The sequence below is a fragment of the Glycine soja genome, chromosome 6 (genome assembly GCF_004193775.1).
Source record: "Glycine soja cultivar W05 chromosome 6, ASM419377v2, whole genome shotgun sequence".
Classification (NCBI taxonomy): domain Eukaryota; kingdom Viridiplantae; phylum Streptophyta; class Magnoliopsida; order Fabales; family Fabaceae; genus Glycine; species Glycine soja.
In genome coordinates, this window is record NC_041007.1 from 32677716 (window position 1) to 32704273 (window position 26558).

The 26558-nt window shown below is 34.7% G+C and overlaps 2 protein-coding genes and 1 pseudogene across 4 annotated transcripts; all 3 read left to right on the forward strand.

The window, feature by feature from the left end:
- The first annotated feature begins 3131 nt into the window (after nt 1-3131).
- On the forward strand, nt 3132-4188 carry LOC114416105 (annotated as a pseudogene).
- An 11543-nt stretch (nt 4189-15731) lies between these two features.
- LOC114416795 (UBP1-associated protein 2C-like) lies at nt 15732-20864 on the forward strand. Of its 3 annotated transcripts, none has more exons than XM_028381810.1 (2): nt 15732-17210; nt 20308-20864. In XM_028381810.1, exon 1 carries the CDS (start codon nt 15872-15874, stop codon nt 17204-17206), a length of 1335 nt encoding a protein of 444 aa, XP_028237611.1. In that variant the 5' UTR covers nt 15732-15871; the 3' UTR covers nt 17207-17210; nt 20308-20864. The 3 variants fall into 3 exon arrangements, with proteins under 3 accessions (XP_028237611.1, XP_028237613.1, XP_028237612.1); XM_028381812.1 differs by having other exon boundaries at nt 20340-20864; XM_028381811.1 differs by lacking the exon at nt 20308-20864 and adding an exon at nt 18935-19275.
- A 4068-nt stretch (nt 20865-24932) lies between these two features.
- LOC114416108 lies at nt 24933-26333 on the forward strand. Its single transcript, XM_028380986.1, has 4 exons — nt 24933-25091; nt 25480-25644; nt 25726-26073; nt 26157-26333. Exons 1-4 carry the CDS (start codon nt 24933-24935, stop codon nt 26331-26333), a joined length of 849 nt encoding a protein of 282 aa, XP_028236787.1.
- The last annotated feature ends 225 nt before the right edge of the window (nt 26334-26558 follow it).

Consider the following 26558-nt stretch of genomic DNA (forward strand, 5'->3'; position numbering starts at 1 on the left):
CATGTACATTGGTCAATTTTTGAAACTAGTGACTCAGGTATTTCTTTTAGAAGCCTACAGAATAATTAGAATTCCTTATTATCTGGAAAAATATGAAATAGTAGATTTGTGCGTCCCCATCTTCCTTGAGGAGGCTTGTATGTTATTTCTTTATTTCTCCTCTGTTTTCTTTTCCAATGGTCAACTTCTGAAACTATCAAATTAGGTTTGTTCTTCTCTTCTTTGTGTATTAACCCCTTACAGTGCTTAGATGGCTTCTATAGGTAAGAAGCATTGATTTTTTGCTTATTTTTTATGGGAGAAGGAATTCATGATTGATAGTATGAAACCCATGTTTTTAAAATCTTCAACAGCTAAATATAATTTAAGTATAGAATTTCAAATTTGAAGATCAGGCTTAAATCCTGCCTCCTACCTCTCACATAACATGGTTTCTACATCCCTTACTCTTTTGCATTTGCACAACAATCTAAGCATAATTCACAAAACATTTTGTGAATATCATAACTGGCCATCTTTTATTGCCTAATTCCCACATGCACTAAAGTACTTGAATTTCATGTTTAATGACAGTTTGATCTTTAATGAACATTTTAAATTGTTGCTACTAAAAATTAAGTTAAATTAACCTATCTACTAATAGTATAATACTTTTTGAAGCAAATGTATGTAAGACGATATTTCTTTTAATTGCTAATTTGTTAAGTTTTCTTTCTTCTATTTCTTTTTACATATTTATGATTTAGTATGTGCATGTAATAAGCCTGAAGCCTGGATTTCTTTTTTCTCTACCAACCATGTTAAGAACCTGAACTTGTTGTTTTCTACAATTTGCTTTCACATGCTGTTTTTTTTGTTTCTTTCACTTATTATCGAACTTCGTGGAGTTCATTAATTAACCTCTAAAATAAAATAAAATAACAGGTTGAAATGGGGTTTAAGCGTAATGTTCTGCTTAATAATTTTGCTTTTATTTCTAAAATAATTTATTCTAATGAATGCACAAATACTGTTTGGAGTAAGATTTTGAAGCTACTTTTTTAAGCTGCCATCTATGACAACACAACACTCATCCCAACGTTGTTCAATTAACTATTTAAGTATCTTTGGATGCTATGACTAACTTTCCAACTGGGTGGAAAGTTAATTTGGATTGGAAGTATGGATCTTTAGGACTCAGCCGTGTACCCCATCTTATTTCTAATACTTATTTTATTTTTAATCAACATAAAGAACATAATTTTATTAGATAGATGGTAGCTAGCAGTACCAAAATTTTAATAATCATAAAAAATTGCAACTTGCAATAAAATATGTGAAAATACTGGTGGATTGTTTTGTTATCATAGATGTCACTTGTTAGGAGAATTATTGATGTTCTTTTCACTTAATTATGGGATCTTCTTTCCTTCATGTTGTTTTTCATGTACTTTATATTATTGCATATAGGTGGAAGATCTCACGAAGGTAGGAGAAAATTTAAGAGCAAAACTTGGATTGCACGAACGCAGAATAAGTAAGCATGTGTTTTACTTTTTTTAGTTTATATAAAGAACATATATCTCCAAATTGAATAGTGTGAAATACAGTTTCTGTGTAAGTGTTACAATATTGTTTAACATGGCAAAAGGAAGAAAATAAAGGTTGGTGTGTGGATAATAAGCATGAATGCCCATGTTGTTAGGTAGTGGTTGCTTGAGATTAGGTGATGATGATTGTGCTAGGTGTAAATAGTTTTACCTCACTAGCAAAGAAAATTCGATCCTTTTCATAATCTTTAGAATTGTAAATCCATGAGTTGCAAACAAAGTGCATTGTTCCATGATTAGGAATGTCTTCAAGAGCTCACGAGGAAGAACTCAACTTGCATATAATTTTTTTTTATAAAAAATGCTCTAGGAATTCCCATGTCTCTGTCCCATTCAAAATGAATATTGGATGCAGATTGGCCAACTCCCAAAGTTGGTATCGAGGTAATGATGCCTTCCAAATAGGTCTTCTTTTCGACTAGTCCATTTCCATTTGCTACAAAAGTTCAAAATATAAATTCAAGACTATATTAAGATTGTTTTGTGTTTGAGTAATATATGTTTAATAGTAATACTATCACATTAACTCCAATATATTAATGCCATTGAAATCATTCATATGATAATGTCTCCTCTACAGAACTAGGTGGACCTCACACACTCTTCATCAAATGCGAAGGCCCTTGAATCTACTGTCACCTTTAACCCTTATATATGTTATGTACTATACCAAGAGATATATAGTGTTTGAATCATTTTGGAACTATCATAGCAAATATGAACAAATATTAATTACACTTCTATACATTAATTTTACCCATGTGGTACATTGTGTGTCATAAATTTTTATTTCAACTCTAACTTTTGAAGCATAATAATTAAAAGTGGAGTATATATATAATATTAAACACACTTAATAAGTTGAACGCTAATGATTTATCATAACTTTGTTCAACTTAATTAATTAATAACACTCATTTGTTAATCAAGGACACCTAGCAAATAAATATATAGTATTGTTCATACCCCTACTAATATTCTCTATCCTATTATTATTTTATTATTAATCAGGGAAGATTGTTTTGCTTATTCTTACAAATAATTTTTATCAAGTTAATTTCTAAAACATAAAAATGTTAGTTTTTCCTTTTTTTCCTCTTTTGTTAGAGTGCTTTTATGAACGGTTTATTAAAGTTAATGATATCCTTTTGTTATTTTATTACTTTTCTTTTAGTTATATAGTGTGGATAGTCAAGAAATGGAAAGTTGTATAGTTGATGCTTCAGCTGCTTCAAAAAACGTAGAAGAGATGAAAAAAAGGAAGAAAAACTTGAACAAACATTTTTCATTATTATTAGTGTTGCCACTATGCTTTTGGGTGCAATGACTTGGTATCATGACAAGTACTTTGTTAAGGAACCTGCTCGAAATTTGGAATTAGAAAGGCATAACTTCCTCAATTGTCTATATAGGGGAATAGAAAATGGTTGCATTGAACAATTACGGGTCAGTAAAAAGGCATTTTTTAAGCTTTGTAGAATTTTACAAGAGAAAGGGCAATTGGTAAAAACAAGAAATGTTCCTATAATTGAAGTTGTGGCAATGTTTTTGCATATCCTTGCTTCCAACCTAAAGTATAGAGTTGTGCACTTTAGTTATTGTAGATCCATGGAAACAATAAGTAGGCAATTCAAGAATGTCCTGCGAGCTATAATGAAAGTTAGCAAAGAATATTTGAAGTTCCATGACTATAATCTAGAGGGCTCGATGGAAAACAAATGGAGATGATTTAAGGTAAGTTTGTCATTTGTTAGTAATTATAAGGTACTTTAAGTGATTATAACTTATTTTTTATTTTGAAATGTTTTTAGAATTCGATTGGAGCACTTGATGGGATACATATTCCAGTAATAGTTGTTGGAGAAGATAGGCCTGGATATTGTAATAGAAAAGGTGATATCTCTACAAATGTTTTAGGAGTTTGCGGTCCAGATTTAAGGTTTATATATGTGTTGCCTGGGTGGGAAGGGTCAGCAGGAGATTCTTGAGTATTGCGAGACGCCTTGCATCGTCAAAACCGTCTCCATATTCCAAATGGTAATATCATGAAATGATGATACTTTATTTAACATGTAAAATAAATATGCATGATTTTTTATATATAATATTTTTTACACCATTGTAGGTAAATATTTTCTTGTGGATGCAGGGTATACAAATGGCCCTGGATTTTTAGCACCTTATCAAGGGACTAGATATCGGAAACACCCCTCAAAACTACAAGGAGTTATTTAATCTTCGTCATGCAAGTGCAAGGAATGTTATTGAAAGGTCATTTGGGGTATTGAAGAAAAGATGAAGTATATTAAGAACTCCTTCTTTTTTTGATATAGAAACACAAATAAGAATTATTAATGTTTGTTTCATGCTACATAATTTCATAAGAGATGAGCAACAAAGTGATCCAATTTTGGAAGCCCAAGACTTGGAACTTTTATCTAATGACAATGAGTTAACTAATCAACAAATGGAAAGAGTCACAAATAATATCGGAGATGAGGTCACAACTATCCAAGCAACTGTGGAATGGATAAGATTTCGTGACACTTTAGCAATGAATATGTTTACCACCTATCAAATAAGAATAAACTTTGATTAGAGAGATGTTTTTAGTGGATTTGGATTTTGTTTCTTATGTGTAATTGACTCTATGCTCATGTATGCGTGATACTTTGGATTTTTGTATTTCATAATACTTTGAATTTTGTTTTCTTTTTATGTGTAATTAACTTTATACTTTCATAGAATGCTAATTTGACATGTCTCAACTTTATATATATATGTAATTATATATGTGAGATTTTTTTTTGTCTAGAGAAATGGAATCAAGCAATGTGAAGAACAAGTCAAGTGGAAAAATAAAGATGTCTAGTGAGGACACAAGAAGTTACTTCACATGGAATTTGGAAATAGAGCGTGTGTTAGCTTATGTGCTTAGAGATCAAAGAAATTTAGGCAATAAAGGTGATGGAAATTGGAAACCAAAAGCATACAGTACTGCAACTCAAATTTTGTCCAAGCATTTTGGAGTTCACTTCATGGCAGATAATGTTAAGAACCGTTTTAAGCTTTGGAGAACATGGTATGGAATTGTGAGTGACATTCTTAGTCAAAGTGTATTTGACTGGGATAGCACAAAGTACATGATTACTGTTGAAAATGAAATTGCATGGAATGAATATGTTAAGGTAGTCAATCATCTTTTTAATTTTATTTATTATTCAATTGTAGTTATTATTTATGTTGTTATTAACATGTTTCTATTTTTTTTTCAAGTCACATGAAGAGACCAAATGATTTCGATTCAAAGTAATTCCTAATTGGGATGATATTGTAGACTTATGTGCAAAGGATAGAGCTACTGGACTCAGAGCAGTAAATGCATTAGATGCAGATGATATCATGAGTAAAGAAGCAAATGAAGAGGAAGCAATTTACAGTGTGAGTATTGACTTAGAGGGATCAAGTTCTGCCACAAGAAAAAACATTCACCCAAGTAAGAATGGAGAGAAAGAAGGAATGATTTCCTCAATGAAAGAAGTAGTCGAGTCATTGAAAGAATTTGTTGAAGTGATGAAGAAGAAGATGAAGAACAAAAAAAGATGGAGATAAAAGAAGCTCAAGAAGTGGCACATGAAGTGGTGAATGAGCTAGATAATATACCTAATTTTAATGGTGCATTTCGACATAGAGCAATCGATTGGTTGACAGAAAATCCCATTAAGTTTGTGATTATAAAAGCTCTTCCATTGGATGAGAAGAAGATTACATCTCGTCTTTTATGCCTTGATGCCAAATTATAGGTACATTTGATATCATGACAAGTATGTTGATGTTGTATAATTATGTTTTACATTTATATCTCTCATTTTATATAACAAATTATGTTTTAACAAATATGATTTGTTCAGTAGCACTTAACATTATGTTTTCTTCTGCATAAAAGATGTGAAGGAATTCCTATGCTAAAGCAAATGCAATTAGAAAATTTGGAATTATTTTGGAAATTGGACTTATTTTGTGCTAGATTTTGCTTCAGTCCAAGTCTTTTTTTGGTGTAATTGCATTACTGGCCAATGACTTCTACAGAAAACAAGTTTTATCTATAGGCTTCTAAATAACATTCCAAGGTGAAATGGTACTAAACATTTTTTATGTTGTGAGTTTTGTAGTGGGTCGTAAATGGAATAATGATATAAATAGTTAAATTAATATATTTTTAATTGAAATAGATTAAAATAGTACATATTTATTGGAATACCACACTCGACAAATAATATATAGAATTTATTAATGAAAAAAATAATTATTTTATTAATTTTTTTTATTCAAATATAAAATTTTAAAAAAAGCATGCATTTGATTATTTTATCAAAATAAGAAATTTTGAAAATGAAGAAATTCAATTTCTTTATCCAAACACAAAATTTTGAAAATGAAGAAATTTAATTTTTTATCCAAACATAGAATTTTAAAAAGGAAGGAATTTAAATTGAAGCATTTGAAATTTTCTGAATTTAAAATTCTTTGGAATTTTGAATTGCCTCATCCAAACACACTCTAAGGTCGAGATTGCTAGGGAATCTCCTTTCAAGCACGAGGTGGCAATTGACTAAGGGGAATATTATAGGTCATGCTTAGTGCTTGTGTGAAGAACTTCTATTTCAGAGGGTCCACAATCGGAGTTGTGGTTTTAGGAGGGCCATCATCCATAAGGAAACCCTCAAGGAATGAACTTAGTCATGTCGACCATACTTGTATGCAAGAAGAAGATCACAAAGGAAACCCTAGCGGAGTCATCATCTCCTTCATACAAGAATTATTTAATTTCTACTCAGCTTCAAATTGTAGCTATCAGTATATTCTTCTAACTTTAATTCTTCAAGGTTGTTGGTATATATAGACTTCTTCAACAAGTAGATGTTGTCTCTAAACGGTCTTCATTTTGTGTTTAATCTTGTGTTTGAAGAAGGTGTACGTTGGTGCATTAAATGAGCATTAATGCATGTTTAGTCCATGATACATCGCTCTACCTATCTTCCTTGAGCTACACTTCAACAGTTGGCTTCAATGGTCACATCTACTTTAGACTAGAGCAAATACAATGTTATCGTTTGATGATGTATAAGATGCAACTTAAAGACTTAGTAAATATTTGCATCTAATATAAATTATTGAGGTTCTTGATTCATCTTATGACTCAACAAATAGGCATGCAATCCCAATACATAAACTAAACACACATTTAGTTACAAATCTTAAACCCAATAATCTTGCACAATAAATCAGGGACAAACATGAAAAGGAAAAAAAAAATCCACCATTTTAAGAAGTTATGTCAATACTTATCCCATTCTATTATAAAAAATGAGTTAGAAAAATGATAAAAAAAAATTTGGAAAAAAAATTTGTTTCTAACATCCAACATTGGATTCATGATAGCCAATAGCCAAAAAGGCACCAACAACGCGTGCTCTTCCCACGTGCCATAAATGGCCTACAAATAGGATGGATCCTAGCACAAAACAAAATAAAATTGTAAACCCAAACAGTCAATGTCAAACCCAATATGATTTTAAAAAGTCAATTTAAAACCATGGTGAAAGAATCAAAATAAAAACTACTTATAAAATGCAACATTGTAAGAGATATGTATCAACATATAAAAAATAGACAATATAATTCAATATCAGTTTTTTGTTAATTGACCAGAGTATTTTATTTGAGCATAGACTGCTATTCAAGAAAAGTTTTAGTAGAAACTTCCAAAGTTGAAGAGATCATAGACACTACAAATAAAACAAAAAAGTTATAGAAAGTGTCAATCACACATTTAATCAAACAAATAAAAGAAATGAGTGTGAATCCGACATTGCAATGAAATAGGTAAAGAAAGATTCACAAAAATGGAAAAAAAATAATTACAAAGACTAATAGACATGCACCCAACATGAATGAAACATTTCTCAAATCCAACTTTAAAAAAACATTGACAGAATAACCAAACAATGGGGGAAAAATAAAGAAGGTTACCGTACATGAAAAGCTAAGATGATAACTAGAGAATGAAAGCCTACTCCTTTTTTACCCCTCAAACCCTAACACGCAATTTGACATATGTGAGCGTATGAAAATGGAACAATAAAAAAAAAGAAACTTATCATTTCACTTTTGGGAAGATGACTTGGGCGATAGCAACAGTAGTCTGTTTGATTTGTCAAACCCTAGCAAAAGTAAAAAAAATAATCTCAAAATGAGAATAAAAAAGGAATGCTAAAAAGAAAACAAACGAATTGGCAAATGTAAAGAGGAAACCTGATTTCAAGCAACCCAAATAGAAGATGAGTAGGCTTCATTAGAATGCCCAAACACTTAGTTGATTTTTTTATAAGATGGGCTTAGTGTATTAAGACTAATTTTCCCCCAAAAAATGGATTACTATCACAAATTCATAAAGGTGCTTTGAGAAATTTTTGAGTAATTTTTCATCTTTTTTTTAAAGACGGGCATAGCTTTTTACTAAAAGAAAGTAATGGTTTAAGAGTAATTTCCCCCCAAAATCATATAGGTATCAAAATTTTAGAAAGGAGGTTTGAGTAATTTTCCTAGCCTAAATAATTTATAGGTTAAGTTGCAATTTTGGTTCTCCTATTTCTAGATCAAGACTTTAGTCCCCATATTTTCTAAAATAAGTCATTTTGATCCTTCCGTCAATTGACCATTCGAAGTCAAACGTTGGCTTTGATGACATATTGGTGCTAACGTAGAGCTTATATAGGCGGTTAACATTAGGCTTATATGATATAAGATTAAATGAAGTGAAAAATAAAAAGTGTCTTAATTGGAATTTAACTCATAATCCTTTATTCATTGACAATGCAATAAACCACTAACACACTTGTTTTGTTTAGTTAAATACATTAACATTATTTTCTATGTATCATAAGTCAAGAGTTTTTTTCCTTTCAAATTATCCAAATTTATAAATTAAAAAATATTTAATATATAAATATTTTTAATTTTATTTTATATCATATTTTGAATAGTTTACATATTTTTAATTTTATTTTACCAATTTATATTTAAATTTCATAACTTAATATGTAAATTATTTACATAATTTTTTTTTAAATTGATTTTAATATACATGTTATTTTTACTCTAATTATTTATGTAAAATTAAAAAATGTTAATATAGTTAACTAAACATTGTAAAAGATATGTGTTAACGTAAAAAAAACACATAACATAGTTCAATTCCAATCTTTTATTTTTAGATCAGAGTATTTTTTTTAGAGCATGAACTGCTATTTAAGAAAAGTTTTAGTAGAAACTTCCAAAGTTGACGAGAAGTTATAGACACTAAAAATAAAACAAAAATTTATAGAAAGTATCAATCACACATTTCATCTAACAAATAAATGGAATGAGTGCCAACCCAACATTGCATTGAAATAGGTAAAGAACAATCACAATTTGGTAAGACTAATTGAAAAGAAAGATTCACAATAATGAAAAAAATTGACTAATTGCAAAGACTAATAGACACACACCCAACATGAACGAAATATTTTTCAAACCTAGCTTTCAAGATAAACCATTGACAAAATAATCAGATAAAGTGGAAAAAAGAAAGGAGGTTATTGTATCTGAAAAACTAAGATGATAATTGGAGAATGAAAGCCTAGTCCTTTTTTACCCCCTCAAACCCTAACATGCAATTTGACAAATGTGAGCATATGAAAAGGGAACGATGAAAAAAAAGAGAAACTTATTGTTTCGCTTTTGGGAAGTTGACTTGTGGGATATCAATGCTAATCAGTTTGATTTGTCAAACCCTAACAAAAGTTGAAAATTCAAAAATGAGAATAAAAAAGTAATGCTAAAAAGAAAAACAAACGAACTGACAAACGAAAAGAGAAAACCTGATTTTAAGCAACCCAAATAGAAGATGGGAAGAGATGATGGGTAGGCTTCAATATAGTGCAAATATAATAAGTCGCAGGAGTGCACCCACATGTTATGGAGGGGGAGTTGGGGGGCATGGCCCCCTCAAATTTTTATTTTTCTTTCGATAATGTATGGACATATTTGAGTGATGAGATTTATAATTTCTTGTTGCTTGAAGAACAATCATAGTTATATGGCTAATTTAATATATGCAAAACTAATTTAGGATATGTTCGACACATAATTATAGGGATTATATATATATATATAAGAGTTACATGAATATGATTGATGCATACATAATTATGCATTAAATATGGATTGAGTAAAAAAATACAATATATAGAAATTACAACTGCCAATTATAGATATTGATTTGGTTAAATTTTTTTGTTTATAATTTATGAAGGCAACAATAAAGTTTGAAGGAATTAAGTTTATATCTCATGATTTATTCTTAAATTATAATTTTAATAGTAATATTATTTTATTTAAAGAAATCTTATTTGGATATATTTGACCAAATTTTAGTTATCATATAATCAGTTTTTATCTTTTGCTTTTTTTAAATTATAAAATTAATAGTAATTTTATATTTTTTAAGAAATATTATCGAAATGTTTTTTTTCAAATTTAGTTATTATATAATCAAATTTTATTTTCCTTACACTTTGTTAAAATTTATTTTTTTTTTTCAATTAAAGGAGGTCTTATTTTCCAAATCTCATATAAACAAGTATCATTTATGGCAAGAGACAAAGACGAAAAGACACCTCATCATACAAAAAAATATTTTTATTTTTTTTATATTTTAAAATTGATGTTTCAATATTTTATATTTATAGAAAATAAATATATTTGATTAATTATATATATATATATGTGTGTATATATATAGTATAATATAATACAATATACTATAATATTCATAATACTATTTGAAATAGATTAATTATAATGAGATAGTTATACATATCTTGTATAAAAAATTGAAGGCATATATTTATTGTATGAATTTTATTATTTTTTGTTGGCCCCCTATCATTTGAGTTTGGGTCCGCTCTTTTTGAGTCGAACTTTTTTCAATTTTTTTTTTCTTTGAGATTGGCCTAATGTATTAAGACTAGTTTCCCCCCAAAAATAGACTATTGTCACGAATTCATAAAGGTGCTTCGAGTAATTTTTAAGTATATATTTTTTTTCTTTTTTTTAGAGACTAGCCTAGTTTCTATCTCTACTAAAAGAGAGTAATGGTTTAAGACTAATTTGTCCCCAAAATTAGTTAGGTATCAAAATTTCAAAAAAGTGGTTTGAGTAATTTTGTCAACCTAAAGAATTTATATAGAGAAAGTAGATAAATATGAGGGTAGGGAAAGGGTTAGGAGCACTAAAATAATTTTAAGATATTTTTAAAAGGTGGAAGTCGCCTTAGTAGTTTAGGGCTGCCTTTTAACAATCCCCACACTCAAAACGTTACATTCCATCTTCCACGCAACCCAAGATTGTTACTTTTTGCACCCTTTTTGGAGTTTTTTTTTTTTACCTTCTGGATTGGTCATTTAAGAAGCCTAACAATAGGTGCATTCCATAATGTAATTTTACATTACAAATTGACTATTCTGATAGCCAAAAAGGATGCGAAATGTTTAATTATACAATTGGTCCCTTAATTATATTTTAAGATTCAATTTGATTCCTCAATTATTAAAAGATTTAATTTGATCCTTCAATTGTTTAAAATGAAACAATTATACCTTTTTGTCAGATTTGTTAATTTAATTGACAGAAAATGGTACTTTTACATTGGTTGTCAATATAGCCGATGTAAAATGTTGTGTTTTAAACCGGTTTCTATAGCAACTGATGTAAAATACTCAATTTGGGTAAAGCTCACTCACTCAATTAGTTTAACTAGGCGATGCAACTGAGGTTGTCAAACTCGAGAGTTTATATAGACTCTTGAGAGTTTCATAGACTCGACTCATGAACTTGTAAGAGTTCACTTCATATAAAAATAATAACATAATATCTATAAATAATATACTAATTAAACATTTCAACAATATAATAAAGCAAAATAATAAATCATAAATTTCACAATACTTAAATAACCAAGCCTAGTAATGTATCACTACTAGATAATAACTTTCAGATGTTATAGTAGTGGTAGAGCATTCCTATTGAGGGTTTGATGTTATTAGAGAACAAGGGTTTGATGTTATTAGATGTAAGAATTTTTCGATTCGGGAACAACACACTAAATGGAGTTATGTTGAACACTAAACAAACAAAAAATAACCCCAAATGACTTATGTTTTGGTCTAATTTTCTTAACTTGCTAACTCGGTGGTAAACTTGAGAGTCTACCGAGTTTACTTAAAGTTTATCGAGTTTACCTAGAGTCTGCTAAAAAGAGAGTTTACACACGAGTAAACTCATAGAGGATAAGTGGACTCGTCAAACTCGTAAAAGTTAGCAAGTTAACTCGAGAGTTTGATAACCATGCAGCCACTGCATGTTCATTGTTTGTTCCATCCAAAGCAACCAAATTGACTTTGAATTGAATTGGGAAGAAGCATAATTGAAGTTTGCAAAGGAAAGATTTAGCTATCTCTCCAAATCAACACAATCAGAACCCTAATCCTAAATTCCCAAATTAGTGGACCCCAAATCACCATCTTTGACTCCGTTGCAACCCTCCACGTCGCCATCTCCGGCCCCACTACAACCCACCATGTCACCATCTTTGACCTTATTGTATAACCTTTTGCAGCTCTCACTGTTGTTTCGCAAATCCAAACAGTGCCTTACCTCGAGATCTAGATCCGATGAAACCCACCACGTCGCTCTCTATGCCTCTTGTTGTCGAAGAGATCATTTTGCAAAGCCACTCTTCATTCTAAGATCTAGATCAAACACAAAGCATAAATGAGGGAGAAACAGTTTGGGGTGAAGGAGGAACATATTAGAAAAAGAGATGACATTGTGGAGGGAGAGGAAGTCCTGGAGTACGCGCGAACATGCCGTGAGTGGCGGTGTGCGGTGGCTCATGGTGGCGGCGCATGTTGGCTTTTCTTTTGAGTGGTGGTGTGTGGTGGCTTGCTTTTCTTTTTAGTGAGAAGGGTTACAAACTTATAGGAATGGTTAAAAAGAAAGAAAGGAAGAAGGTATGAGTCAATGTTAAAATTGGACGGAAATTTTATAATTATTTTATTTTAAACAAATAAGGGAGCAAATATTGAACCTTAAAATATAAGACAGTTGTTATATTCACTCCCCTTATATGCTAAAACACCCCCTCTTGTCATTTTTTCCCAAGCTATCCTTGAAATACACTTCGCTCTCTCTTTCTTTTCCAATATAATTATTTTCCAAAAAATGTATACCCCCTCTTAAGCAATTCTAAAATTTTGCAACCACACTCCAACATTTCCCATTTACACAAATGATGTCAATGTCAATGCAAATGCAACCTGGTTGATGAATGAAGTCCACAAACATCAGAATGACATCGAATTCAGATGATTTGGAAGCACCAGAATGACATCAAATTCAATTGTGCTAGATGTAGTTTAGGCATGGTTATGGACGAACTCATATTCAGGTCATGGTGCTGGTGTTGTGGAAATATAAAAGGGTTTGATTGCTCACTTTATGTATCGTGTATTGACTCACAAAATTGTTTGGCGTAATTTAGGTAGGCCTATCGAGTTTGCAACTGGGAGAGGTGAGAAATAAGGACCAAGGGAACACTAGGAAGCATGGTAGGGTACTATGGAATATTGTTGATACCATCTGTTCCTTATAATGTTGTAGAATCAATATATATGTAAAGGAGTAGTAGTGTTTTGGAAGGAACTCCATGATGCATTTATGAGGTTGGGTCTGGCACTTCTTGTGACAAGCATAACCTTCACTTAATATTAATATAAATCCTTTTACTGTGGAAAAAAGTACACAAACACCAAAACAATAACTGTTATGATAAAAAGAAACACCAATGCAAACTATATCAGCATTCCTAGTACATTCATTAGACAAGAAGAACCCTTTGGAGCTCTTTGGTCCACAAGGCGAACAAATCCTCTCTAACACACAAGCTTGTCAAAACTAGCTCGTTAAGAACACTCACATTGAAAGCAAACTCATCAACCCTACACGAACTAGCTTTGCAGAACCTAGGAATCAAAAGCTCCAAATAAGGATCAAAATCAAGTTTGGAAGCATTGACCAACCAAACAATCTAGAAGAAGATCATCTTCCTTGATCATGCACGTGGTGAAATTCGAAGAAGCAATAACCATGAAGCCAATACCTTTTCTATAATCACTGAGGAATTCAAATCATTGCAACATTCATCTTCATGGTTATCCATTCTCACATAGCATAAATGGTTAGTCCCAATCGAGCATAATCTAGTGGAGGATCCAAAAACAAATTTGGATCGCTCCAACATTTTAACTCGTCGGTGTCGCAACCTATCTCATGATGGGAAGATGAAAGAAAATAAAAGAAGGCATCTTCTAAAAAAAGAAAACGAGTGGGATTCACCACCAATGTTTATTTAAGGAAAACGTTAGAAAAACCAAAAAGAGGTCAGCGAATTTTGAAAATACAGGTTTGGGAGTTGTTTACGCATAGGGAAGGTATTAACACCTCACGTGTCCGTCACAAGAGACGACAACCTTTAATCGAGTGTGCACAACGTGACTTCAAAATTATTTATTTTCTCAAGAGTAGTGAATTGCTTTTATTACATTATTTTTTTTAATATTTTTCGAGTCGACAAGGGTGTTGCCCTTGCTCCTACGTATCCCCAGGTGCGATGAAGAAATCAGACCTACATAGTTCTTTAAGTCTGAATGTTTGTGTGTTAAATTGATTTTATGTTTTTGAAAGATTTATTTTAATTGCGAACAAAAAGAGTCGTTAAGGCGTTGAACTTTGAAATGATCTCAAGTGATATTTGATGAAAAGAAGTTGGGTTGTGAATTGATTTTTTTTCTTTCATTTTTGTTGTGTTTATTACCTTCCAGTCTCACTAAAAAAACAATTTCCATGACAATAGTAATCGACTAGAATTAAGCCTTATGAATAAAATGAAATTACCAACGATAAGTGGAGAAGATAAATGCACACATAATATCACAGAGGACCCATAAGGGTACATAGATTACATCAAAATCTTAAGAAAAACTAACTGACTATTGCACAGGATACAAGGCTAGCAAGAGAAAGGATGTAGGAAACGATCCACGGTTCGATTTAATGGCACCTCAGCTTTGCTTTTTTCTTCTTCTCTTTGTCCCTGTATTTTTCCTTCTGTTCCTTCAAATGTCAGTCCCTAAACCCTTCCCTCTGCATGGCTATTTATAGAAAAAGCCATTTGGTGCAGGGGAAGCTTGCCCAGGCGAGCTAGTTGCTTAGGCCTGAAGGCATTTCATGACCTAGGCGAGTCAGATGCTAGCCTGGGCGAGCTTGGGTCCAAAAAAGTCCACAAAATGACCCTTTTGCCCCCTTTCCCTTGTATTTTTTTGTTTTCTTGGTCAAAACCCAGAGTGATCCCTGACTTCGCGCTGTAACTGGTGCCAAACACCGTAATTCGATCAGTAATGATCAAAACATCATAGGTGAATGATAAAATATCATACCCGGATGAAATTAAGGTCTGGCAGTTGAAAATGCTGAAAACGCTACATATGGCACTATCACCAATCGCCAAAACTGTGAAACTATTGGAAATGTTTCCCAAACTTGCCAAAGTGAGTCCCCAACATATTAGTCCGTCAACGTTGACCTCCTCACAAGTGAATCCCTCCCCACAAGCTAATGAGAAGTCAGAGGCTAACCAATCATAAAAGGAAGCAAGAATCCCATTGTTGTTTGCTGCAAATAGATAATTAAATTGGGGGAGAATGAGTTTCACGAAAGGGGGAGGGGGTATAAATTTTTTAGAAGGGTAGTTGGGGGAAAAATTGAGAAAGGGGAGTGTATTAGAATATAGGAAAAGTGAATATAGTAATTATCAAATATAATTAAAGAACACTTGTATAATTCTACCCACGGAAAAAAAGCAACTTAGAGAGATGCACGAAGCAACAGCCGCAACCCAAACCCTTTCGATACCTACTGGACCAATATTTAATAAAGGCCCAACATCCACATTGGGTAATGGATATATATTCCCCAAATATTTTGTTCTTTTCTACCTCTCTTCACTCTCAGTCTCAGTCTCCACTTTCTGAGAAGAGCGCCAAATTAGGGTTAGATTATCAGGGTTTAACCGTTCCTCCTCTTCCTCTACCATAATCAACAACCTCTTCCCAATCCCAATGGATCCAACCAAGAAGCGCAAGCTCGACGAGAACGGCTTCAACAACAACGACTCTTCCGACCCCCTCAAGCTCTCCCCCTCCGAAGTCCGCAAGCTCATCGAGCGCTTCACCTCCGACCAGCTCCTCGACATCCTCCAGGACGCGGTGGCGCGCCACCTCGACGTCCTTGCCGCCGTGCGCGCCGTCGCGGACCCTGACGTCTCCCAGCGCAAGCTCTTCATCCGCGGCCTCGGCTGGGACACCACCACCGACGGCCTCCGCTCGCTCTTCTCCACCTTCGGCGACCTCGAGGAGGCCGTTGTCATCCTCGACAAGGCCACTGGCAAGTCCAAGGGATACGGCTTCGTCACCTTCCGCCACGTCGACGGCGCGCTTCTCGCCCTCCGCGAGCCCAGCAAGCGCATCGACGGCCGCGTGACGGTCACGCAGCTCGCCGCCGCCGGGAACTCCGCGTCGAACGTCAACCCCGCTGACGTAGCTCTCCGTAAGATCTACGTCGCCAACGTGCCGCCGGACCTGCCCGCGGACAAGCTTCTCGCGCACTTCTCCGTGTACGGCGAAATCGAAGAAGGTCCGTTAGGGTTTGATAAACAAACAGGAAAGTCGAAAGGGTTTGCTTTATTTGTTTATAAGTCTCCCGAGGGTGCTCAGGCCGCATTGATAGATCCTGTGAAGACTGTGGAAGGGAGGCAGTTGAGTTGTAAGTTGGCGATTACTGATGGGAAGCAGGGAAAGCGGGTAGGGCCGGACTCGGCCCAGGCCCATCACGGGAATGTTCAGCACGGGCATGGAGATGGAGTGGGGGCGGGAATGGGGATGCCTCCTAATGCGGGGTCCGGGCCTGGGCAGTATGGTGGACCTGGACAGTATGGGCCCCCGGTTGGGATGGGTTCTTATGGTGGGTTTGGCGGACAGCCTCCGATGGGCAATCATAACCATCCTCTTAATTCGACGAATCCTGTGCCGGGTTCTTTGGCAGGTGCTGGTGGGTATGGTGGTGGGATGGGTGGGCCATATGGTGGGTACGGTGGTGGACCTGGACCGGGGTCGACTGGCTTTGGCGGTGCTGGTGGGATGGGAGGAGGTGGTGGAGGTGTTGGTGGTGGCGCTGGTGGCGGGCTTGGTGGTGCTGGTGGTGGTAGTTCTATGTATAGATTGCCGGGTTCGGGCGGAATGCCTGCTGGTGGTACTGGAGGGTATCCGGATAGTGGACACTATGGTTTATCAGCTTCCTCTGGGTACCAGAATCAGCATCACCCTCCTTCTGGAACTTCACCTATGCCTAGGGTTCCGCCTGGTTCGATGTATCCCAATATGCCCCCTTACTACTGAAGAGGTAATTTAGGTTGTTCTGTTATTGAGTACTTTTTGTAGGTTGTGTGTAAGTCTAAGTAATTCATTTGTTTTCGTTCTGTTAAGTTTTGATTGCCCTGCATTGATAGTGTGTTTATCTGTTTTGTGTGTGTGCGCTGTTTTTTCTGGCTGTACTGTTGTTCCTTTGACTATGCTATTCTATCTTTTTTTACTTTTAGTGTTGTTGGGTTGGTTGTATGCTGTTGGTTTTATTTGTAATTAGTTGATTTAGCGCCGTGAGGTTTATTGCCCTTTGAAGAGAACAATTGACTCACTTTATGTTATGGATACTTTGTTTGTGTGAAGCTGTTTTTACTGTGTATGTGCATGTTGAATGAGTTTCCAAACATGCACGGAATGTTCTCCCTTTGTCTTGATCTGTTTTTTTTGGGTTTCTTGCCATGATGTGTTTTTTCTTTTTCAATGATAATGGTCTATGTTCTACTTGTCTCCATTTGTTGACCTTCTTGCTGTGATATTACAAAATGTTTATTAAATTGAAACGAACATCCTCAATTGCTTGTGTTGTTGTTGGAGATCATATAGCTGACCTGTGGTTTTGTAAGCCTGATCAATGAATGTTATTCTCTGATGCAACAGTAACTTGACAAATCATATGTTGAAGTTGGTTGTAGTTGGTGAGCTTTTGATAAGTTGCATATTAATTGAATCCTTTCAGCGTGAAATTCAATTGAGCTTGTTAATTTCTTTCTAACTTTTGGTTTTTTCTATATTATTTTATATTTTATTTCGAATTATGTTATAACTGTCATTGTTCACGTGTTAGTCTGGTTTATTTTATTTATCTTATTGGTAGTTTGTCAAGATACTGGTCTCTCTGAGTTAAGTACCAAATAACTTGGATTGCCTTAGACATTAGATTCTTTTTTTTCTAAAATGACAACAGTTAATGTGTTAAGTAAGTAATTACATGGACAGATTTCATAATTACAATGCTTATTCATTTTATTAAATCAAATCTACACATAGAAACTATTGATGAGAGTATGTTGTCATTGGGTATTTTTGAATTGTGAGGCCAGAGGTGAAGCGTGTGAACTGATAAACAATAACAACAAAGTCGTATTCCACTAGGTGAGGTCTGCTACATGGATCATACAATGGAATGATGGAGATCATAAAATCTGGAGTTACTTTGGGTGTTCATGTTTTGGTGTCATTTGTGGAAACTTGGAGTTAATTTCTGATTTATGAAAAATCTTGTACAGTGATTATCAAGCATAGAATATGCGTTTTTGTGTCTGTTTGGTTTCTAATTTATAGAATTTAATTGATGCTGACTTGAGAGTGGCGGCTCTGTGATTTGGTCTTTGTCTTCTGTGATCTGTTATTGTGCCTTGCTTAATTTGCTTATTCGCTCAATTTCTTTGTTCATTTTGTTTTATTTTTTTGTTTGTCTTCCCCAGCTGCTTGCCTATTTAATTTCATGTTTGTTGTGTGTGTTTGTATTTTTTTTTCACTTCTTATTTCATATTTTTTTCTTGCTTGAAATTATCTTGAAAATTGTATTGCTGGTTATTTGTGCATTGTGCCTAAACATGGACTGTTTGTTCATGTAGTTCCTAAGAAAGGGTGAGCAACAATTTGTTTATTTTTCTTTTGTCAATAAGCCTATGCTTTTACAATAATGTTCTTTGAATGATGGTTGTAAAATGATGAATTGAGCTGAATGAATGTTTGATTCAGGTGTATCATCGCTTATTGGGCGCAGATGCTTTGTGTGCCTCTGGTGATTGCGTGAATTGCAGACTATGTGCTCTGGTGTAATGAATTTGTTAGACTGTACTTTTACAGCCTCTTGACTTCATCTGCCCCCTTTTTAAGCATTGATTCATATGGATGTTGCTAGTTAAAGCCGTTGAGATAGACTAGTTTTGTACTTTTAGCTGGTTCTTCTGGGCTGATACAGCCTCCTGTTTTAAATTATATAGTCCTGGATTTTGGTGAATTTTATTAGCTGTTGTATTTAGTCACATTTTCCTATGCTTAGTGTTCACAAAAATTTGTTCAAAGTTGTGGTTGTTTTATTTAGTGTGTCAATATTTTCTAATTGATTGTTATATGCTGTTGATTTAGATGCCATGGTTATCTAATAATTTTCTAATGTAGTGGTAAACCGAAGATTTTTTTTCCACTGTTAGAAAGTAATTTGTCATAATGACCATTTTACTACCTAATGCTATGCATAAATCCTTGTCTTTGCAAAAGGTTTTTGACAACGGGAATTGGTGATATTCTTTTAAGCTTGGGTATTTCATTTTGTTAAAATATACATACTCAGCACCTATTGAGTACAGATACATTTTGGGTACACTTATCAAGATTAATCTTTTAAAAAACATTATGTGCAAGATTGATTATACTAATTTCTTTTATTATAGATTATAGGTGTTTTAACTGTAATATATAAAGTCTTGTCCCATTAGAATAAGGTCAATTACAAGGATTACACGATGTCATTGGAGTTGGTTAAAAGCCAATTTTATATTTATCTTAAGGTTCCTTTTGATAATTTCTTCTATATCCTTCTTGGTCTCCTTTTACCTCTTTTTACATAGCTAAACGTTGTAGCTGGTTCCCTGAGTGGCCTCTTGGTGTGGCAAAACTTCATTGTTTTTCTCCCATCTTTTCCTTGATAGGTACCAAACCAATATCTTCTCGCATATAATCATTCCATATCTAGTCCTTTCTTTTGTGGGAATAGCAGATATGAGTATGATAAGATAGCAAATATGAGTTATTTTGTTTAATTGTATCAGGCTTGTGCTGTATGAATTTATTGTCTACGCTGAGTGGCAAGTTGTTTCACTAGATGGCTATTCACTAGCATGGATTGTTAATATTCTTGAGCTGTACTTAATTTTAATTTAATTTGTAGTTCTCTTGCTCCTTGAATATTGTTGAATTATTGTCTTTTTCAGTCTCGCCTTGAGTATGAGTCAAACCACCTTGTACGAGTTTACCCTTTTTGTACAAGTCCCGGCATGGGGCTGTTTTGTGAAAGATAGCTGTGAAATTGTAAACTTCAATGAATTGATGCTGTTATTTCAATCTGATAGGGTTTAGTTTGTTTTGCTGGTTGATGACGAAGGCCTTTGCATCATCTTCAGTGTTTTGGCTTGAGATTGTTGATTGCTAATATGGAGACTGGACGAGAAACATACTTTGTCTAACACTCTTTACTTGAGCTCGACATTATGTTTATAATGATAAAGAAGATTGATGGACATCTTTGCTTCCTTCTGCTTCTTGTACCCAAATCCTTTTAGTATTTAGAGTTGAAAAATAATGCATTCTTAGATTTAATGAGACGATGAAAGGGCAACCTGGTGCTTTTAAACTCTTGCCTTGACATGATCAAGTGTCGTACCCTTTATGGATCCATGTAGGCAGCCTTAACTTGCATATGCAAGAGGCTGATTCCGGAGTCAAACTTGTGACCCTTGATTTCATACTGAAACAAGGCTCTCCTAAATCTGAGATTATAAATACTCAATTTTATGTTAGTTTGATCTTGGATATGGATTAATTCAGTGATTCTTTTTGTTTTCTCTGGAACTGAGCCTTGATTGCCCCACAATTTGTTATCTGGATTTCTTTTTTCCTTTTGCTTCTATACCCTTCTCTCCTAATTATGCACGTTTGTGGAATTTGTCTGATGTTTAGTTGCTTTTTAATTTTGGCTGTATTCTATTCTACGATATTTCACTCTTTTGGGTGATGCTTGCTTTACCAAATCTTCTTATGTAGGTTGTGCTTCTTAGAGATCGATTCTTTTTGTAAAATTGAACTTTTTGTTAACCCCGCGAGAGGATAATAATGACATGTTAAAAACTAAAGCTGGATTTACTCTGGTCAAATTTCATGTTCTCTGTAGTTGTTGCATGAGGATATCGATGCTTTGAATAACTTTATCTTATTAAACATCATTTGCGTTCAATTGACAAATGGTATCTCAACCATATTAATCTTAACCCTTATGCAGATTTTGTTTTTAGTTTTTAATAATTAATTTGGCTACAGATCAGAATATTTATCTATATATAGTCGGTACCTAAATCAGAATAAATTAGTGCTATTATACTAATCACTGTCATTGGCTGTATTTCTGGTAAAATGTTCTTCCACTTCATCTTGGTTTTGTACACTGGTTGAACGTGAGCTTAAGATGTGGTGGAGCATAACCGAGTAATTAAAGTAAGAAAAGGTGGCCTCGTATCAGAGTCTTCGAACATGGTTTCCATGGCAGAATTGACTTGGAAGCTTAAACCAAGATGACGGACCCCGATGCCACTGACTTAACGCAACTTTGGTGCTGCACTTGTATCTATGCATGTGTCGACTTGTACAGTGAAGTCAGTTTTGTGATAAGGTTTAAAAATGTTATTTTTCTTAATATGTTACAAGACATTAAGAGAATTAATGAGAGTACAGCCACATTTATGATAAAATTAAAATGATTTGACGGAAAAAGTTACGTATGGTTGTGTTAATTACCCTTGTATGTTTCACATTAGCGTAAACATAACAATACTTAAGAAGCATTAAGCTTGTGATAGGCCTTGCTACTACAAATCTTTTGAAAAATTACACAACTTGTTTTGTATTATAACCGGCATAAGTTTATTATTCTCTTCGAATGGCAGATGATACAAGTGTAAATTTTCGGTAGCAGGATAGTTAAAATTGTTCGAAATTGCTAGTGAATCTGTTACATAAGTACTCCCTATTATTTTCTTTTTAGTCTTAAACCTTTGGTTGTGTCCAATTACTTGGTATTTTTTATTTAAATAATGTAAAATATTGAGAGAATGCAATGAACCTAGGCAAAATATTAGAGTGTCTACATTAATTTTATTTTATTAAGACGTTAAAGTCAGTGGGTTTTATTTTTAACCTTTTGTCATAAGTGTACTTGAGGATGTTACATATGCTTAAAGGTGTTTTAAAGAATAATTGGGAGTGTAAGTCAAACACGTGAATTCCAAGATACTTGAGGAGGTAAATAATACTTGTAATAATTTGGAATTGTTTGATTCATTAAAAATTGAACATGACAAATATTTTATTTCACACTTGATTTGAAAAAAAAAAATAGATAAACTAAAATAATAAAATGAGGGCATCACAAAAATGGGACAATTTTTTGTCTCAAAAAATATTAAAATGATATATTTTTATTTTTATCTCTTTAATAACTAAAAGGGTATTGATAGGTGCACTCAACATTATTGCTGGTGTACCCAATATTTAAGGTGAAAATACCCAAATATCTCTAGTTATATTTTAAAAATATTGTACACCCAGCAGTACATTTTGCGTCTGTTCTTATTCTCTTCTGCGAGCTGTGCAGTTCCTTTTCTCTTTCGCGAACTTAGTTCCTCTTCTTCCTTTTGCGTGTTCTTGCTTCCGCGACCACTGGACGTTCTTGCTTTTGGCGGAGTGGTTGTTGGTTCTTCACCATTGTTGGCGAGGTGGTGATGGTGTTGTTCACCTTGCGCGTTCTTCTGTTCACCGTTGTTGGCGACGTCGAGGTAAGTGCGTTCTCCTTTCTGCTCCATTTCTGGTATTGTAGTGTACTTCGTAGGGTAGTATTGATCCGCATGGGGATTTAGGTCTTTCGTAGGTGGTGTAGGTTAGGAGTGAGATGATATGCAGTAGGAAAGAGTTGATCCGCAAGCGTTTTGACTGTGAAGTTCGTGCAGATCAAGTTGATCCGCAAGCATTTTTGGTTGTGAAGTTTGTGCGGATCAAGTTGATCCGCAAGCTTCATGCGAATCAACTTGATCCGCATGCTTCTTGTGGATCAACTTGATCTGCATGCTTCTTGGGGATCAACTTGATCCGTAAATGTTTATTTTAATTTTAAAAAATTTATAATTTATGAAAAATGGTTTTTATTAGTGTTTAGGGTTAGTTTTGAGGCTTTTAGGTTGAAGTAGAGTACGATTGAATTTGGAAAATGCTATTTGGTTTGGTTTTGAGGCTTGTTTTAGTTGTTTTGTTTGTAATTGATACAATATTTCATGTGGCGTGGCGTCTTTTCTATGTTTTTTTTTCTCCAAATACTGTTTGCTCTTTACTTGAAGTTGCAAGGGATTAAGTCCCTCATTCTATTTCTAGTGGAGTCCTTTTCATGTTTAATATAATGTTATTTCCCTAAGCTTTGAGTGAATCCGTTCCCTTCTATTTTACCACACATCTTTGATATTTGAGCATTATCATATGTTGTACATTCTATTCACTGTGCTACTTCATATCCCATGCATGAATAACATGCCTATAATCTGGTTAAATAATGATTTGAAAGTATGTCCTCTCTTAAGGAACAAGTAAAACAAGGTTTTAAATTGTGGTTGTTGTTTGAGACTTTGTTGCAATTCTTGGTATTGCGGAAAATTGTAGACAAAAGTAGCAAATATATCCACAATTGTGATTGTAGATACCCAAAAGTAGTGGCTGAAACCTTGGTTATAGACTTTTTGAAATTGTTGTACGATAGGTCATAGTTAAGACTGAACCCAACCATTAGGCACATGAGAAAATGAGCAAAGAAATATGTCGAGAGTGACATTTAGGCAAAAACTATATCCAAATAATGTTCAGAAACACACATTGAACTATATCCAAATAAGTATTGGGCAAATAAAACATTTTGGTCACTCATTCCTTCCTACTCGCCACCATATATTTAGATACTCCTCCAAACCTAACGATTCCATTACCAAGTCTTCTTCAAACTGGTCAATCATTCGAAAGTCCAAACCCAAACAGAAAGCACCAAATTTCTCCAACCTTCCCCTTAAATATAAAATCCCTACTTTCAAAACCTCTCCCAAACCAAACCAAACCAAATCAAATTTCCGAAACCATACACACACATACATAAAATTTCTCCTTGAGAAGGGAAAATGAAAAACACCCTTTGAAATTGTGTGGTTTAGTGATGGAATTTGTGGTAGACATGGTTAAGACTAGAGGATTAGGCCATGCCTTAGGTAGGGTTGTTGACAGAGGTCTGGGGGAGAGGGGATTGTGATGATTTTGACGGTGCTCCCCAGCGTCGAAGGTCGACCGCATCGGCGCGCAGGCAACAAGTACTTGTCACTGTTGCCGATGAAGTGCCTGTGGTACCTGGGGACTTGCCTGTCGTACCTGCGGTTGAGCCTGCTGTAGCTATCGATGAGCCAATGGTAGATGCTGACGCACAGAACACCGGTGTAGAGGCTGACGCACAGGACACTGGTGCAGAGGCTGCTGCAGATGAGGCTGAGGGATTTCCTGGTGGACCTAGGGACCTATCAGTGCTTAGGGAGTATGTTAAGAATTTTGCATCTAGCATATGGTCCGAAGAGGTGTTTATAATATTCAATTTAAGTTATCTGTTAAGTATTCTTTTTTATTGAGTTTTTGGTTACTTTAAGATATTATTTTAATAAATTGTCTGTTCCTTTATACTTCAATTTAGGAATGTTCTGAGTTGAAGTTATCCTCCCATGGGAGGAAGGTGCATAAATTAGGCAAGCCTGTTTCTGCAATTGAGGACATGGTTGCTGGGACATGATTAAGTCCTTTGATCGCGTGTTCAGTAGACACCGACGATCAGAAACTTATATCCTCGTTTGTCGAGAGGTGACACCGGGAGACGAGTACTTTCCATCTTCCTGTGGGGGAGGTTACCATCATGTTGGACGATGTCACATATCTTCATCTACCAATCGTAGGTGACTTGCATGCATTCCAGCCTCTGCGCATCGACGAGGCGGTGCTGATGTTGGTTGAGTTACTGATGGTCTCACTAGAGGTAGCCATGGCCGAGACAAGACAGTGTTGTGGACCATACGTACGCCTGTCTTGGCTACGAGACATATATCAGCGAAGATGTTAGACCCAGCACTGGACAGCTGCAACTTGTGCTTATCTTCTACATCTTCTGGGTTGCACTCTTTTTGCTAATAAGTGTGCAACCCATGTTCATGTGGTGTTCTTAGACGCCCTGCGTGACCTCACTCAGACTAGGCGGTATGCATGGGGAGTTGCTGGGCTTGTGCATATGTACGATCACCTTAATGATGATAGTATCAGCACCAGCTAACAGGTTGTTGGTTACGTCACGTTGTTACAAGTAATTAACATTTTTTTCAGAAGTTAATTACAAAAATGTTTTAATGAGGGTATTTTATTTTAGACGTTCATTTGAAATTTGTAGGATTTTCATGTAACCTCTGTAGTGTTGGATATATGAGTACTTTTCGTCAGTTGCGGAGTGCAACACTGATCCAAAGTACGACAAGGTGCCACCACATGCGTGTCGTTGGATTGCCACGAAGAAGACTGTCAAGAAGATATTTACAGCGATGTACAGGTCGCGTCTGGATCGTCTCAGGATTCCAGATGTCTGTTGGATGCCATATGGGGAGCACCGTCCAGTTCAGGACTTTCATCTGATTTCATGTTTTTTAGGACAGCTCCGCTAGGGGCCCGTTGCTGTCAGGTACAGATTGGAGAGGGTTATGCGCCAGTTCTACTACGTCCAGAGCATTCCTGCACACCCTGACAATTCATGGGTGTCATTTGATGACGTAGACGATAGCTGGACGCACTACTCAGACCATCTTGTGGCAGCAAGTGAGATGTGTCTTGTGCCAGGTCAGTGTGCGGTCGACTACATCGATTGGTTCTTCAACATTTCGCATCCATTCATGATCGTGACACAAACATCAGATCCTCCGCGAGAGCCACATATCCCTCAGGTCCCAAAGGCAGCAGCAACATCGACACTTGTCAGTTCTGATGTGGACGAGGCTAGACATGCAATGATAAGTGTTACTATTTGGTTAGATGTATGTCATTTACTTCAATTATTTTAACACTAATTTGTATAATTCGTTTGTTTTCTATTTAACAGGAGGCTTGCCATGCGATCGCTAAGACGTTGGAGCATCATCTCACCCTAAATGAAGTCACGCTAGGCACATCGACACATGAGGTCATCCTAAAATGCCTCAAGATTGCCAGGGGTGTCACAGAAGACGACAATGTGTATGTGAGGTCTCGACGTAGGCGGCGCACAAATCAACAATAGTTTATTCACACTTTAGATATTATCAGTTTTGGACAATGTATTTGACTGAAAATTTTGTATATTTTAAGTTATTTTGGTTAATAATATTAGTTTATAATATTAGTGTTAACGCTTAAATGTTATTTTTAAATTACTTGATTCGAAATTCATTTGAAATTCGTCGAAATTATTAATGAAAATTGGTTTAAATAATTTGGTTTAAATTTATTATGGAAGTAACTAATT

Bases quoted from the DNA above. Each gene is read 5' to 3' on its own strand.
- LOC114416795 (XM_028381810.1), top strand. From the start codon at position 15,872: ATGGATCCAACCAAGAAGCGCAAGCTCGACGAGAACGGCTTCAACAAC.
- LOC114416108 (XM_028380986.1), top strand. From the start codon at position 24,933: ATGTTGGACGATGTCACATATCTTCATCTACCAATCGTAGGTGACTTG. The intron at 25,092-25,479 runs GTACGCCTGTCT...TAACCTCTGTAG, and splicing joins GACAGTGTTGTGGACCATAC to TGTTGGATATATGAGTACTT. The intron at 26,074-26,156 runs GTTACTATTTGG...TCTATTTAACAG, and splicing joins CTAGACATGCAATGATAAGT to GAGGCTTGCCATGCGATCGC.